This window comes from Tachypleus tridentatus, chromosome 5 (genome assembly GCF_004210375.1).
Source record: "Tachypleus tridentatus isolate NWPU-2018 chromosome 5, ASM421037v1, whole genome shotgun sequence".
NCBI lineage: Eukaryota > Metazoa > Arthropoda > Merostomata > Xiphosura > Limulidae > Tachypleus > Tachypleus tridentatus.
The window spans coordinates 41,594,403-41,609,433 of record NC_134829.1 but is presented as its reverse complement, the minus strand read 5'-3'; the positions used below and the strand labels follow the sequence as shown (position 1 = coordinate 41,609,433).

The window sequence follows — 15,031 nt, the reverse complement described above, 5'->3', positions numbered from 1 at the left end:
ATGTCAAAAGTGTACAGGTATATCAGAGTAGAAAACAATAAAAATAGCAACTAGAAATAAAGAGTGAAGTGATTGTCCTACATAAATATTCCCAAAATCACGTCATATTAAAGAATTGTGTTTCAGGTGGTTTGGTTTGTTTTGAATTTTGGGCAAAGCTACTCAAGGGCTATCTGTGCTAGCCGTCCCTAATTTAGCAGTGTAAGACTAGAGGGAAGACAGCTAATCATCACCACCCACTGCCAACTTTTGAGCTACTCTTTTACCAACGAATAGTGGGATTGATCGTAACATTATAACGCCCCCACGGCTGTAAGAGAGAGCATCTTTGGTGTGACGGGGATTCGAATTCGCGACCCTCATACTACATGCTCGCCCTTTCAGCCGTGGAGACGTTATAAAGTTTCGGTCAATCCTACTATTTGTTGGTAAAAGGGTAGTCCAAGAGTTAGCGGTGGGTGGTGATGACTTACTTAGTTCTGCCTTCACTCTAGTCTTACATTGCTAAATTAGGGACGGCAAGCGCAGATAGTCTTCGTGTAGCTTTGCGCGAAAATCGACACACAAATAAAATGGTGTTGTGCCACACATATTAGTCTGTTAGTTGTAAGTTTTCGCTACTTTTATTGTTCTATTTCACACATTACGTGTATTTTGTGTGCACAGCTGGCACTGGGGAGTTCTGGGGGAGGTCGCTCACCCTGAAATTTCCCTTTAATCTACCCAGATTTATTCTTCCTAGTGGTTTCTTAAAAACCGTATTATCGATTTTTTAAAAATCTTATGATTTTTAACCGCTAAGAAAATTCAACAAAATCTTGCGTATATGATACTTAAAATCATCCCAACTTTATAGTTTCCGATTAGAAAAAATATTAAAACAAATCGTCCTTCTGACGACTAGCTGCCCTCACTCTAGTCTTACACTTCTACATTAGGAATTGCTAGCACAGATAGTCCTCGTGTAGCTTTGCACAAAATTCAAACTAAACCAAAATTCGCAAGTTCTTTCTTGCACGTTAATTTGGGGCAAAGAAAAGTTGAAACAATTAGAAACAACTTATTTTGTTTAGGGCATCCAGCATTTGTTTTGTCTAATAACAGAGTTGACAGATTTTTAGAAATAATAATCATTAACACTCCTACGAAAAGTGGGGCCTAATAGGCCCCAGAGCAACTTGAAAGGTTATTAATATTAGGCTAATAATTTTGTATTTAAATGAAATTGCCATTTAAATCCATTAATGAATGGATTAACGAGATTCCCACTGTCCCTATCTACTATCTAGCGAAACCACAGCCAGGGGAACGGGCTTGGAGAAATCAGGACTAGAAACGTCCTTTCGTAGGAGTGTTAAACCATATGCTTTAAATTAATAACGTGAGCTTATTGTTGATGTTAGGCTTAGTTTACGTGATAACTGTATAAGGATATGCACTGGGAATGCTTTAAATTTTTTATTTCCTTAGACGTGGTAAGTAAGATGGTTGGTTATACGTATAACACTTCCTTGTACTTCTATACAAAGGGAGTTAGGTTTATTTTCACAGTCGACAGTTGTCACCTGTCTTTACCTCGTATATTATTTGTACATACGAAACTCTTTGAAATAGTTCTAACCTACGTATGAAGTATTATTTTGTTAACTTAATTGTAAAAGTGATTTATTTTATTTCCAATGTGGTGTTCTATCGTAGATAATTCTTACATTATTATATTAATAAGTATAAGGTGTCTACACGATTCCAAATTTTAACTTTTTAAAATACGTATACTTTGTTTCATATCAAACTCAGTTCAGCAGAAGAGAAATTATATTTCGATATCTGTCGTGATTAGCCTAATAATATTACTAGGCATTCTTACAGAGAAATAACAGGGAACACTTATAAGTGCGTCACCTAAAGCTCAGGGCTTAGTGTTTTTGCAGTGGTTAGCGTTCCGGACAAGGGTCCATTTTCGCGTATCGTTGTCGCGAACTCGAACTGTCCACACTGGCACCCTGGCTACGGTGTATGAGTCATGGTAAAATTCCACTATTCGATTTGAATGGTTCAAGAGTTGGCGGTGGGTGCTGTTGACTATTTGCCACCTATTTTGTCTGTCTGATCTAGTTATAAATATGTGTAAATGTAGTGAATTCTACGCACGCAGTTTTTGGGAACAATACCAAAAGCAAGAGTTAGTTTTACAATTGCGTAAAATGTTTGACAGATTTGTTTCGTTAGCCTATTACATCACTCTCATACGATGGTGAATGTGTCCTTAGAAATAATTTTAATGCTGTAAAGATCACAGCCTATATAAATACATACAAATATATGTATATATACATACGTGTGTCTATCTATGGAATTCCAAAAGCAGTAATGTCAACATCACATTGCCTACCGCGTCTAATACAAACAAACCACGTGTAAAAGTTAAAGGCATATAGATTACACGAATGAATAACATATATAAGATCACAACTGAGCTAATAATGCTATGATAGCGTGATTGTAGCTGTTGCTAATGTTCCTTTAAGTGTTTAGTTGATATACTTTCTCAAATAAGTTTTCATAACTGGTACACAAAAAGGACAACGATAAAAAGAACAGCTGAAAAACGCCGTTTTCTTACGACATGCAACGTATTTCATAAGCTCTTATGTCTTAGCTAATCAATCCTTTGTTAACTAAATTATAGGCCTATTTAATAGTTAGGAAGTCCTGTCCCAGCCAAAACCCAAACAGAAGGTGATTGCTCTGAATGTGAAATAAAAATATGCGTAATTTTGAATCAAGACAGACCCAGTGGTCTACTCTACGCAAGGCAATAACTTTTAACTTAACAGCTTATGGACTGTACACAGGTGTTCACAGCTACTGTCCAAATTTTCCCCGGTGACCCGTTATTTCCTGAATGCAATAGTCTTTTCATTTATTATACTTGGCGAGCACATTTTAAAACTGAGACAAAGAAGACGATAACGTACAGTACTCGGGTAGAGAAGTAACCACCAGGTTAAATTAGAACGAAGAACGTTTGATGGAAAGGACAGAAATTATAAAATTTCAAGATTCTGTGTACTTGACGACAAACACTCATGTGTACAAAGTACTAGGGAGGGTCCCTGTATCGAAGGAAGCTTTATTTTTTTGAGAGTCTGACAGGCCCATAAGTGGAACTGATACTGTGAAGTTTAGTTCTCTGGGCCAGGTGGGGGCCTTATGAATAGGTCATATCAGGCACTTAGATAGTAGTTTTGAACACACTGAGGTTAGTCGTCTATAACGCGGTCCCGTTGTAGAACTTGGGTAGAGAGAAAAGGGCGAATCTCACTTAAGTCACGTGCACACAAGAACCCACACTGTAGAACCATTTTTCATTTTCTACACTCACATCACACCGTTACAACATAAAGAACTTGTCACGTAAAGAGGGTATAGAAGGGCCGCTAGCTGTCGACACTACCTATCGCAACGTTTTCAACATTCAAATATGCAACCAATTATGTTGATTTGAAGAAGTGAATTGACTGCGCCAGAAAGAATTTCCGGAAACAAGTAAACGTGGAAATATTAACATGTTGATAATTTTAAATTCATGTTTTAGTGCGTCTAGAAGTAATTCATTACAACTTATATTTTTAAAAAAAAACTGTCTTTAAAATAATAAACACATGTAATATTTAAAAAAAATACATAAATCAATTCTGGTTAAAGATTACACGTATTTTAAAACCACCAACACCCTTGGTGTGCTAAAAAAAGAAAATGTGAACTTATCACATGTTACACCATGTCTGTATTACATGATATATTTAACAAAACCATACAATCATTTTCATTTCAGTGTTTGTCAACATGTTTACCCAGATATCAGATCACACCCCTGATAGTTGATTTTAAATCTTCTGAGTACACCCTTTACAGTTTCGTGCAAATTCCTTTATCTTAGAGTTGATATGATTGGTTTACATGTAGATTATCGTATAAGCCTTTAGTAAACTGATATGATTACATCCAGAGGCTCAAAATAAACAGGTGAATTTTCGAAACGCTTTAAAGCTAATATCCAACTGTAAGTTGGTATGCAAACTCTTAAGTAGATGTTAGAACACTTACATGCATTCTCAGTAGCTCATTTCATACATGAAAGTATATTTAAATATCTGAGTTGAAAGCAATACATGTATGTATGTTTCTTTTTTGAGGCTTTGTTGATTCAAAAGAATTAAAGGCAGTTTTACTTACATGTATACGAGTAGATGTAATTTGACTTTCAAAAGCAAACGCAAGAGTAACACAAAAGAGAAAACAATATTGAACCAATAGAGAACTTCTTGTCTAAACGCAAACTTTCGTTAGAGGGCAGAACAAACGTATCTCTCGTGAGAAAAAAATATTTAACTAATAGAGAAATTCTCGTCCAAACACAGACTTTAGTTAGAAGGCAGAACAAACTTATTTCTCGTGAGAAAAGAATATTTAACTAATAGAGAAATTCTCGTCCAAACACAGACTTTAGTTAGAGGGCAGAACAAACTTATCTCTCGTGAGAAAAGAATATTTAACTAATAGAGACATTCTCGTCGAAACACAGACTTTAGTTAGTTAGCAGAACAAACTTATCTCTCGTGAGAAAAGAATATTTAACTAATAGAGAAATTCTCGTCCAAACACAGACTTTAGTTAGAAGGCAGAACAAACTTATTTCTCGTGAGAAAAGAATATTTAACTAATAGAGAAATTCTCGTCCAAACACAGACTTTAGTTAGAGGGCAGAACAAACTTATCTCTCGTGAGAAAAGAATATTTAACTAATAGAGAAATTCTCGTCCAAACACAGACTTTAGTTAGAAGGCAGAACAAACTTATCTCTCGTGAGAAAAGAATATTTAACTAATAGAGAAATTCTCGTCCAAACACAGACTTTAGTTAGAGGGCAGAACAAACTTATCTCTCGTGAGAAAAGAATATTTAACTAATAGAGAAATTCTCGTCCAAACACAGACTTTAGTTAGAGGGCAGAACAAACTTATCTCTCGTGAGAAAAGAATATTTAACTAATAGAGAAATTCTCGTCCAAACACAGACTTTAGTTAGAGGGCAGAACAAACTTATCTCTCGTGAGAAAAGAATATTTAACTAATAGAGAAATTCTCGTCCAAACACAGACTTTAGTTAGAAGGCAGAACAAACTTATCTCTCGTGAGAAAAGAATATTTAACTAATAGAGAAATTCTCGTCCAAACACAGACTTTAGTTAGAGGGCAGAACAAACTTATCTCTCGTGAGAAAAGAATATTTAACTAATAGAGAAATTCTCGTCCAAACACAGACTTTAGTTAGAGGGCAGAACAAACTTATCTCTCGTGAGAAAAGAATATTTAACTAATAGAGAAATTCTCGTCCAAACACAGACTTTGGTTAGAGGACAGAATAAATGCAGTATTTCATGAGAAGGTAATATTGAACAGATAAAGAAATTATTGTATAAACACAAACAACTTTTGTTAGTAGGCAGAACAAACTTTTGTCTTTTATGAGATCATCAGGTTTCGAATTAAAGGGTTCCCAGGCAAACAAATGAGGTAAAAAGTGACCAGAGTAATATGAACCAATTAATAAACTCGGTAATTTTAGAGAGGCCCGGCATCGCCAGGTAGCTAAGGTACTCGACTCGTAATCTGAGGATCGTGTGTTCGAACCCCATCGTACCAAACATGCTCGACCTTTCAGCCGTGGAGGACTTATAATTTTACGGCCCATCCCACTATTCGTTGGTAAACGTTGGCGGTGGGTGGTGACGAATAGCTGTCTTCCCTCTAGTGTTACATTGCTAAATTAGAAACAGTGAACGCAGATAACTCTCGTGCAGTTTTGCGCGAAATGAACATCTTAGAAATGTAAAAAAATAACGTAGATCTAAAAAGACATTTTTAAAATCGGTAACTACATAAATATCTAAAATAATTTATAATTCAGAACCAAGATAAATGTAATTAGTAAAAGAGCGATAATAATCCATGGATCACGGTATATTTTATTAAATCTAAAACAACACCAAAGCTGAAGAATTTTTTTGTTTGTTTGTTTTCGTATTTCACGCAAAGATACTCGAGGGCTATCTGCGCTAACCGTCCCTAATTTAATACTGTAAGACTAGATGGAAGGCTACTCTTTCACCAACGAATAGTGATTTGACCGTAACATTATAACGCCCCCACAGCTGAAAGGGCACACATGTTTGATACGACGAGAAGTCGAACGCCTTACTCACCTGGCCATGCCGGGCGAGCTAAAGAAACTCATGGAAAAAAAATATAAAAGCCACAGATGCATCAATAAGTATGGATACTTAAACTACATGAATCTTTCAGAACTTAGCAACTGTAGGGTAAAATGAAACAACGATGTACAAATGTGAGAGAGCACAGAAATATATAGAGCTGTTATTAGAACACTAAAAATGTAACTCAACATAAATCAACACATTTTGAACTTTCCAAATAACAAAAAAATATTAACTTCAATACCCGTGGTGGGCAGAGCACAGATAGCCCATTGTGTGGCTTTGTGCTTAATTTAAAAAAACAACAATTGTGAAATGTCTGAAATTAAATCAATTTTTAATCACCAGTCTATTTGAAGTCGACCAGAATGAGTGCAGCTAGATGAAAAAAACAGATCAATCATTTGATCAGCGTCTCAGTTAAGATCATCATTATTTCGTTTAAAAAAAAAAAACTCTTACACACTTTGTATGGTCCCTAAACGAGTATTATAACACACGTTTGTTCGACTACATGCCCAAACTACTAAACGTCCAACAGTGAATTGGTAATTAATATAATTTCTAAGCAAACACGTGAACAAATTATGTAATGTAATTTCCAGCAATATTCAAATCTAACGCAAACTGAATGTCGAGCATTGTTCGGTGACTTGATTCACTGGGCAGGTAACCTTTATGTTTAGCGCACACGTGTGATATTCATGAAAACATTGAATCATTTGAAAAATTTTAATTTGAAAGTAACGTTGAGTTCTGAAATCAAAATGGCAATCTCTCGTTTCCTACTTCAAATCAAGTCTCTTTAACAGTTTCAAATCAAAAGCAGAATAAGAAATAACCCTGATAGCTCTTAGTTTTGGAACCAAATTTTTAACCTGATTCTATTTTACAAAACAAACGCACTTGAAAAGAAAACTAGACAGTAAGTTTACGACTGAAAGGAAATGTGATATTCGAGGAAAGTATCTTAAGTTAACTAAGTACGTAAAAAAACAACAGTTAATCATGAATGGAACTTTCAAATAAAACACGCACAAGCCAAGCAACTAAATAAGGTCACTGCCATTACACAACAGACATGTAATAACATTTCTTTTATAAAACAACACATGGTACGACAGTTTATAAAAATGCTGTTTCTACTTAAGCATTTCAGTTAAAAGTAATCTGGTTGGTTAAAGAGAAGTAGATGTGCACTTGCCGTTAGGTGTCACTTTCGTTTCTTCTTTGGGAATGAAAATTGGATATTGTATTGATGGTAAGCTATATCAAAAGGTTATGTGCGAACTTTAGAAATGATAAACAATCATATGCCTAGTGCTTATTTCTATATTAATATTTCTGTTTTTCTTCACACGTACACAAATCTGTGCACCTGTATACACCATCTAGTGTCTTAAAAACAAAACTGAAACATCACTGAAGCTAGGCATCTTTTCTTTGGTTGTTTATCCCGGTATTAAATTAAACAATATTTTAGGTTTATGTATCATCACAAAACTTTACCTGGCACTTCCCCTCTTTTCTTGAAATAACTTCTGTTCAAAAAATATTCAGATCACTTGGAAATGTTGACTGTGTAGTTCTATAACAAAAAGATATGGTGAGAGTAACAAGCTTGCACTTAATCTAGTTGCTTGTAGCTAGACAGTCTGAGTTATAAACATATTGCTGATTTTCCACACCACTGAGTCTCCTTATCACTCACTGGTTCACTGTGATAATAACAACCAGAATATCACGCACTGACAATGTGGAAATCATTTGATAAGCTCTTAAGTGTTTACTAATATGTTTGTTAAAATTACACGTTCAAACAAAGAAAATTGTTAGTCACGCGCAAACTACATCATATTTAGTGTTGCTAGAATTTAACAGAAGCGAATTTTCTTTGCACTATCGTGGTTCGTCGTAGCTTATTTTACAGATGGCACTGCGTACAATTTGTTAAAATTCAGACAAGAAATAAGAAGTTTTTTTTTTTTTTTTTACAGAACAAACTTTTCTGTTTAATGCGATAATGTATGTTCAAAGAAAAAATTTCATTAAAAGAAACAATTACAATATTATCGCAATGGTATTTTTAAACCAAGTGTCGTTGCACAGAACTTGATTGAGTTCACTGAAATATAATTAACTCCAAAACAGAATTATCTGGAGATGGAACGGTATTGCTGAGGTATCGAACTGTAGAACATCGATTCTTTGAAACTACAAAACTGACCCAGCATAGCTAGGTGGTTAGGGTGCTCGACTGGATGTCTGAGGGTCATGGGATCAAATCCCCATCGCACCACATGATCGCCCCTGTTAACACTGAAGGCATCATAATGTTATGTTTAATCCCACTATTCGTTCATAGAGTAGCCCAAGAGTTGACGGTGGGTGGTGATAACTAGCTGCCTTCACTCTAGACTTAGAATGGTATATTAAAAAAGGCTAGCTCAGATAGCCCTCGTGTAGCTTTATGCGAAATTCAAACTACGGAACTACCTCTAAGTTCGTTTTAAGATATTTCATCATGCTGTTAACAAGTGTGTTAAAACTTATCTCAAGTGAGTGAAACTTTTATTGTATCACTACGCATGAATCATACAAAAACATCCCTATATTCCTGGTATACAACTAACATCTTAAGTTAAAATGATAATGAAACTAAAGCACTTAGTTCAATGTTAGTTGAATGAACCTGAATAAAGTATCATGTGTGCCGAAAAACTAATCCTGTTCTTCAAAGGAATTTTTTTTCTGACGGACGAGTTTGTTTTTTGAAGTCAAGAGTTTAAGCCACATAGTGGGCTATCGGTTCTCTGCCCACCACAGATATCGAAACCCGGTGAATAAGCGTTGTAAGTCTGCAGACATACCATATCGCTGTGCCACTAAACGTCTAATTACACAAATTATGTATCAAAATGTTGTTTTTCTATATTATACATTAAAACTAAGAAGCGCAGATAACCCTCAAGTAGCTTTGGGCGAAATTAAAAACACAAAAATAAAATAAAAAATAAAACTAAGAAACAAGCCTTAACAGCAAGGAATTGTCTTGTTAGTTATTTCGAAGAGTTCATTTGCATTGAAACGAGACAAAAAAAAAAACATTTTGTATATAGCTCTTTGTACAGTAAGGTGGTAGCTTTAAAATTTTAAGTTCGATTCATATGGCGGAGATAGTGCAAATTGACCAGTTTTATGTTAAAAACAAGCATCTACAAAGTTCAACTAGCCCTCGCTTTCCTGTCGAAACGATAGAAAAATAAATAAATACGAAGTCTTTTCCCATATACAGCCCTCAACAGTACGGTACCCTTGAAACTTTATAAATCGGGGTTCGATCCCTCTGGTGGACATTATGAAACAGCTGCTTGGGCAGCTCTATATCAGTTTCTCTATATATATATATACATATATATATATATACAGGCAGGACATCAGTTGTTTATTGAGGTGAACAAACCATTGAACTATCATCTCAAGGATACTTGTGAAATAAGACTATAGTAATAGGTATTTCATAAATCAAGTGTAAATGTTTACGAAACTGCAAAATACATTTGTAATTACCAGGTTATTTAAAAAAAAAAAAGACGATCTAGGTTTCAGTTTTCTTACAGTTACTTGAAAATAAACTGTCAAAATGAATGCGCAGATTGTACCATAGCGCTATTGTACGTAGCGCCAAATTTAAGGAAATTCTTTCTAAAAACGTAACTGCAGATAGCTTCCGAAAATTGAAATTATTCGAGATTTTTAGTTGTGGTCCGAGATAAGTACAATTAATTAAACCACACTCAGAATACTGTGCAGTGGAAAATGTACAAGTAATAAACAACTATGAAGTTCGTTAAAAGGAAACCAGTAATTTTCATTACATGTGATTATCGACATGTTTGCAACACGTGTTACCACCAGACGTCTCTTCATCGGTCTACAACTATATTTGAAAAAGAATGATCAAACTCTTTGTTATTAACGAAAACAATTACTAAATCCAAATATGATATCCTCGTGACAAATAACACGCGCGATAAAATTGTCCAGAAAGCATATATATATATATTCACTATAATGAAATACGAAAATATATTATCAGTTGTATCCACGTCCAACAGACGTTTTTATGTAAACTTACCTATCTACCTTTATTTATTAAAAGTATTAGTTATAAAATTCGATATCAAATAATCGTGGTAGTGGTTCTACCGGTTACATATTCGAACTTACTGAATTATGTATACATAGTTATTAAAACTAATAATAATAAATAATAAATTGCTAAATCCGATATCAAATTTTTGTTGACCACTTTGTGTAATGTATATATTTTACGGGTAAAACGATCTACAATTATTCACTGATAGTTAAACTATTAACCCGGTTTTGTGAGCTTAAGTTATTGGTTAAGGTTTTTTGCTTTTTGTCACTATGATATATCCTCACACAGTGTTAGGCAGGTCGTCTTATAGAACTATCTTAAACGATATAGCATTGTTGTATGAATCGATATAGATAGCAATAAGTCAGAGAAATACTTAAAGATTATTGAACAATGTTATAAGAAACACAAAAGTATGGAGTGTCTCTATTGTGGTTGGTGCACAGAAATCAGGATATGCAAAACACACAACATAACATTATACAATAATGTTTCCATCCTGGGAATGTAAGAACAAACAAACTATGTAGGTATATAATAATATACAATAATGTTTCCATCGTGGTTATGTAAGAACAAACAAGCTGTTTTAAGTACGTATAACATTGAACAATAATATCCCCTTTCTGGATATGTAAAAACAAACAAACTGCTTAAGTAGGTATAGCATTGTACAACTATATTCTTACTCTGGATATGTAAGAAAAAACAAGCTCTTTAATATTTAATATTGTACAATAACGTTCCCAGCAATGAAATGTGTATAAGACCCAAAAAACGTTTCGAAAAGTTTTCCATTCAGGATCGGGGGAAAAAAAAAAGTTATTTTTTTACAATAATGTTCCCAGCCAGTACGTAAAATAGCGAACTGTACAAATACGTATAAACATTGTACAGTAACGTTCTCAGCTGTTGCGTGTCATAAACTAACCGTATAACATTCGACATTGTTGTCAATATTTAGGTTTATTTAAAATCAGAGAGAGAGAGAATGGTTTTCTGTGAATAACTATTCCGAGATGCTGTTCACGTTGTAAGAAACTAAATGAATATTTTACTGTAGATACTGATGTAAAAAACAAAACAAAAAAAACTTATGACATATATGACCATTTTTCACGATCTTACTTGTCGCGGTACGTTCTCCCTCGGGGAAAATGCCCGTATACTTTTAAGGGAATGTACGATTATTACGAATTAAAAAACACAAAGAAAACATTCTGTTGATTCTATTATCACATTATTTTGTAATTAATTGTTAATCGGTTCTCAATTCGGACCGGACTTTGGAATCGTGTTATTAATATATTACGATGGAAAGTTACCGTAATTTATCTATTACTTGATAAAACAAAACATTACAGTTTATTGTTTGTAGAATAAATATGTAACTTATCAAACATCAGGTGATAAAGAAGGTTCATCAGAAATAAGGTTCCAAGAGCTGTTCGACAGAAACTGTTGAAACTAATAAAATAACCCGAACGTTTATTTGTTTAATAATTTCTTTTGAAAAACAAAGAAAACGTTACAAAAAGAAGTATTCGGTCCAGTTGGAATAAATTTTAAGTTCGAATCAGCGAGGATGAGATGATAAAGCCGAGTAAAAGTGTCCTCACGCGGCTGCTGTATGTCCTAACCCTGCCTCTTCCACAATGGTTCGTTATGAAGTCGTTCTTTTCGTGCGTTTCCCGAGCTTCCGCGCAGGGTAGAATATGCTATATATCAATGTAAAGTGTTTACCGACTTTACAGTGAACGGATCACGCATATCTTGATAACAACAACATTTCTTGGCTACACGTAGTAAACAAATATATTGAGAAAGTTAAGTCTTACTTACCATTTTGTAGAAATGTGGCTACTTCTTCTAGGTCGATGTGCCGTGGGTGGGCTTGTTTCCGGCGCGCCATCCCGAAGAGTCGTCGGCCGCTAAAATGACAAAATCGGGAGATAGCAAAACTCTAATTGATACAACACACGCTACTGCGCATGTCACAATTATGATTATCAATAATGCATTAAGATTATCATAATCAAATTGTTCAGGCTATCGCTATTGGTCCTAAACCCGCACTTGCCATCACGATGGGCCAACATTTGAGAAGTTTGTTCGAACTAAAGGGTTACGTGCGCTATGATATGAAGTCGGTCAAATATTCGTTGCTTCGGCAGATAGACGTTGTCGTGGTTTCTTGGTTATAGAAGTTGCCCATGGCTACATATTCAGCTCGACATATGGGGACCGAAAGTGTTAAACAGAATATGTTGATTTTCAAATTTCAGCACAGGTTAAAGCGGTATCCGTAAAGAGAAAGGTGGGAAGCGGGTCAGCGGGAGGTGGCGCTGACCGTTCAAAGTGTCTAGGTACAGGTCAGCCCTCGAGGTGAACATCTCATTCATCTCCGGTTGAACATATTGTAATGGCGGCAAGTGGACAGCGGCTGTTTGTAATCACCAGGACTGCTAGCTGACCACAAATCATTCTGTCCTCCAAATATTCATACGCATTCAATCTGTGCTAAAATATTTCTTGTCTTTTGTTGCACAAATTTTGTCTCTTTCGGTACAAAGCAGACAAAGGGCAAACAGATGCGAAAGCGTCACACAATTTCGCGGCACGATGTGGGGCGCTAATGTCCCAGTAGTGGCTTGCTGTACGCGGAATGGGTCGTGTGCCCGCTAAACCGGAAAGAACTTATGGCGTGTACGCGACTACCTCGGTTTTCCTTCTCCATGTGTAATGGCTTCGAGTTAACACCAGTTCCCGGTTCTCTACACACGCCACCCCCCCATTTTTTAACCCCTGTGTTTCTGCCAACTTTCGAACAAATTCCTACCACGAGATCCTTATACCACTTAGCTTTCTCAAAACAGTGATAAAACTACAAAAAATGAATAGATGCGATAACACTACATACCTGAACAAATATAAAATTAATACATTTTTATCTATGTTAGTCAGTTACGTAGATAAATATAAGGAAACTTTATGTTTAACTAGCTGTGGGCTGTATTCCAGTTGACAAGACAGAACGCTACGACGTCACTTAGGTAGTAGGGGTACAAAGAATCAACTCTACACCTACTGGTTCAGTGGATTGAGAAATAGGTAAGTTTTTAACTCACTTTCAAGTCGTGCCTGGTGGGCATGGGCAGGATCGGTGGCAAAGTTCGGTCCAGCCGACGCTCTGACGCAAGTCGCCGGGCCCGCCTCGCCGTTGACCAGCTACGTTACTCGGCAGTTGTCTCCTCGAAGCGCCACTGATGCTCAGACCTCGGCGGCGCTGCAAACACACTACGTTCTGATTGGCCAGAGCGGTGTTGTGACATCACGCCCGACCGCGGCACCTAAGCATGATTTATAAGTAGTTGCTCAAGATAGTTTTGAATATGGCTAAGACGAAGAACAAGCTCGCGTTGTGGACCTGTCGAGAGTCTGCCTTGGTCTGTGTAACATCTCGTGCATGCAGTAGATGATGAGGCTTCTAGCCCGCAGCCCTGGGCCGCCAGTAAAACCAATCATAACGCAAGGGCCGCTACCATACATATCGGGCGTGCTGTGTCCGAAATGATGCACTTGCGCGAAGGGTGGTGAGAGCCCGGCTACTGAGCAGGTGACATGACCACAACTATGTGTATAAACATCACAGAAGAGGGCGTTCATAAGCAGTCGCTCACTGAAACAAATGTAGGGAAGATTTTCTGTATGTACGGCGCTTATAAACGCTAGCGCATATCATACATGCACGGGTATTCTTACTATACATAATAGTGAACTGGTGTACAATGTTTACTTATATATATATATATTATCAGAAACAAAAAATATCACTCATATGAATATGTGTCTTGCGTTAATAAAATTGATACATGTGTAATTTTTTTTTAATATTAAAACTAAGCCACGTGCTTTACACGAAAACCAAAAAAATGTCTCAGAAACTGCATACTATATAACCATACTGAATAGTTTATTGAATGATCAAGTTCATATAAATATATAGGTGAGTGTTTAATGTCATTATCCATATATTTTGTTCCGTTAAATACCAGTATAGATACGTGTATGGCCCGGCATGGATAGGTGGGTTAAGGCGTTCGACTCGTAATTTGAGGGTCGCGGGGTCGAATTTCCGTCGCAACAAACATTCTCGCCTTTCAGCCGTGGGGGCGTTATAATGTGACAGTCAATCCCAGTATTCGTTGGTAAAATAGTAGCCCAAGAGTTGGCGGTGGGTGGTGATGATTAGTTGCCTTCCCTCTAGTCTTCCACTGCTAAATTACGGACAGCTAGCGTAGATAGCCCTCGTATAGATTTGTGCGAAATGCAAAACAAGGTACGTGTATATATATATACATACATACATATGTATGTATCAAATTAAAATCAAACACGTACCTTGTTTTGCATATATGTATATACGTATGTTGAGCGTTTACTAAACGTCCAGCTTAACAATTCTTGCCTAACACTGCAGACTTGTACATGTTATTACTGTAACTACAATAAAATAAACATAAATAGACAAATACGTTAGATCGCCCATCTATGTGTCTATCTCCGTGACGTATGCAGAATGAGCAGGC

The 15,031-nt window shown here is 36.0% G+C and overlaps 1 protein-coding gene across 1 annotated transcript in view; it reads right to left on the bottom strand.

The window, feature by feature from the left end:
• Positions 1-14,196, bottom strand: part of LOC143251004 (sal-like protein 1) — a 130,724-nt gene extending 116,528 nt beyond the window's left edge. The window contains 2 exon segments of the mRNA XM_076502277.1: positions 12,285-12,373; positions 13,571-14,196. Of these exon segments, the coding sequence (XP_076358392.1) occupies positions 12,285-12,354 (70 nt within the window). The 5' untranslated portion in view covers positions 12,355-12,373; positions 13,571-14,196.
• Positions 14,197-15,031: the final 835 nt, after the last annotated feature.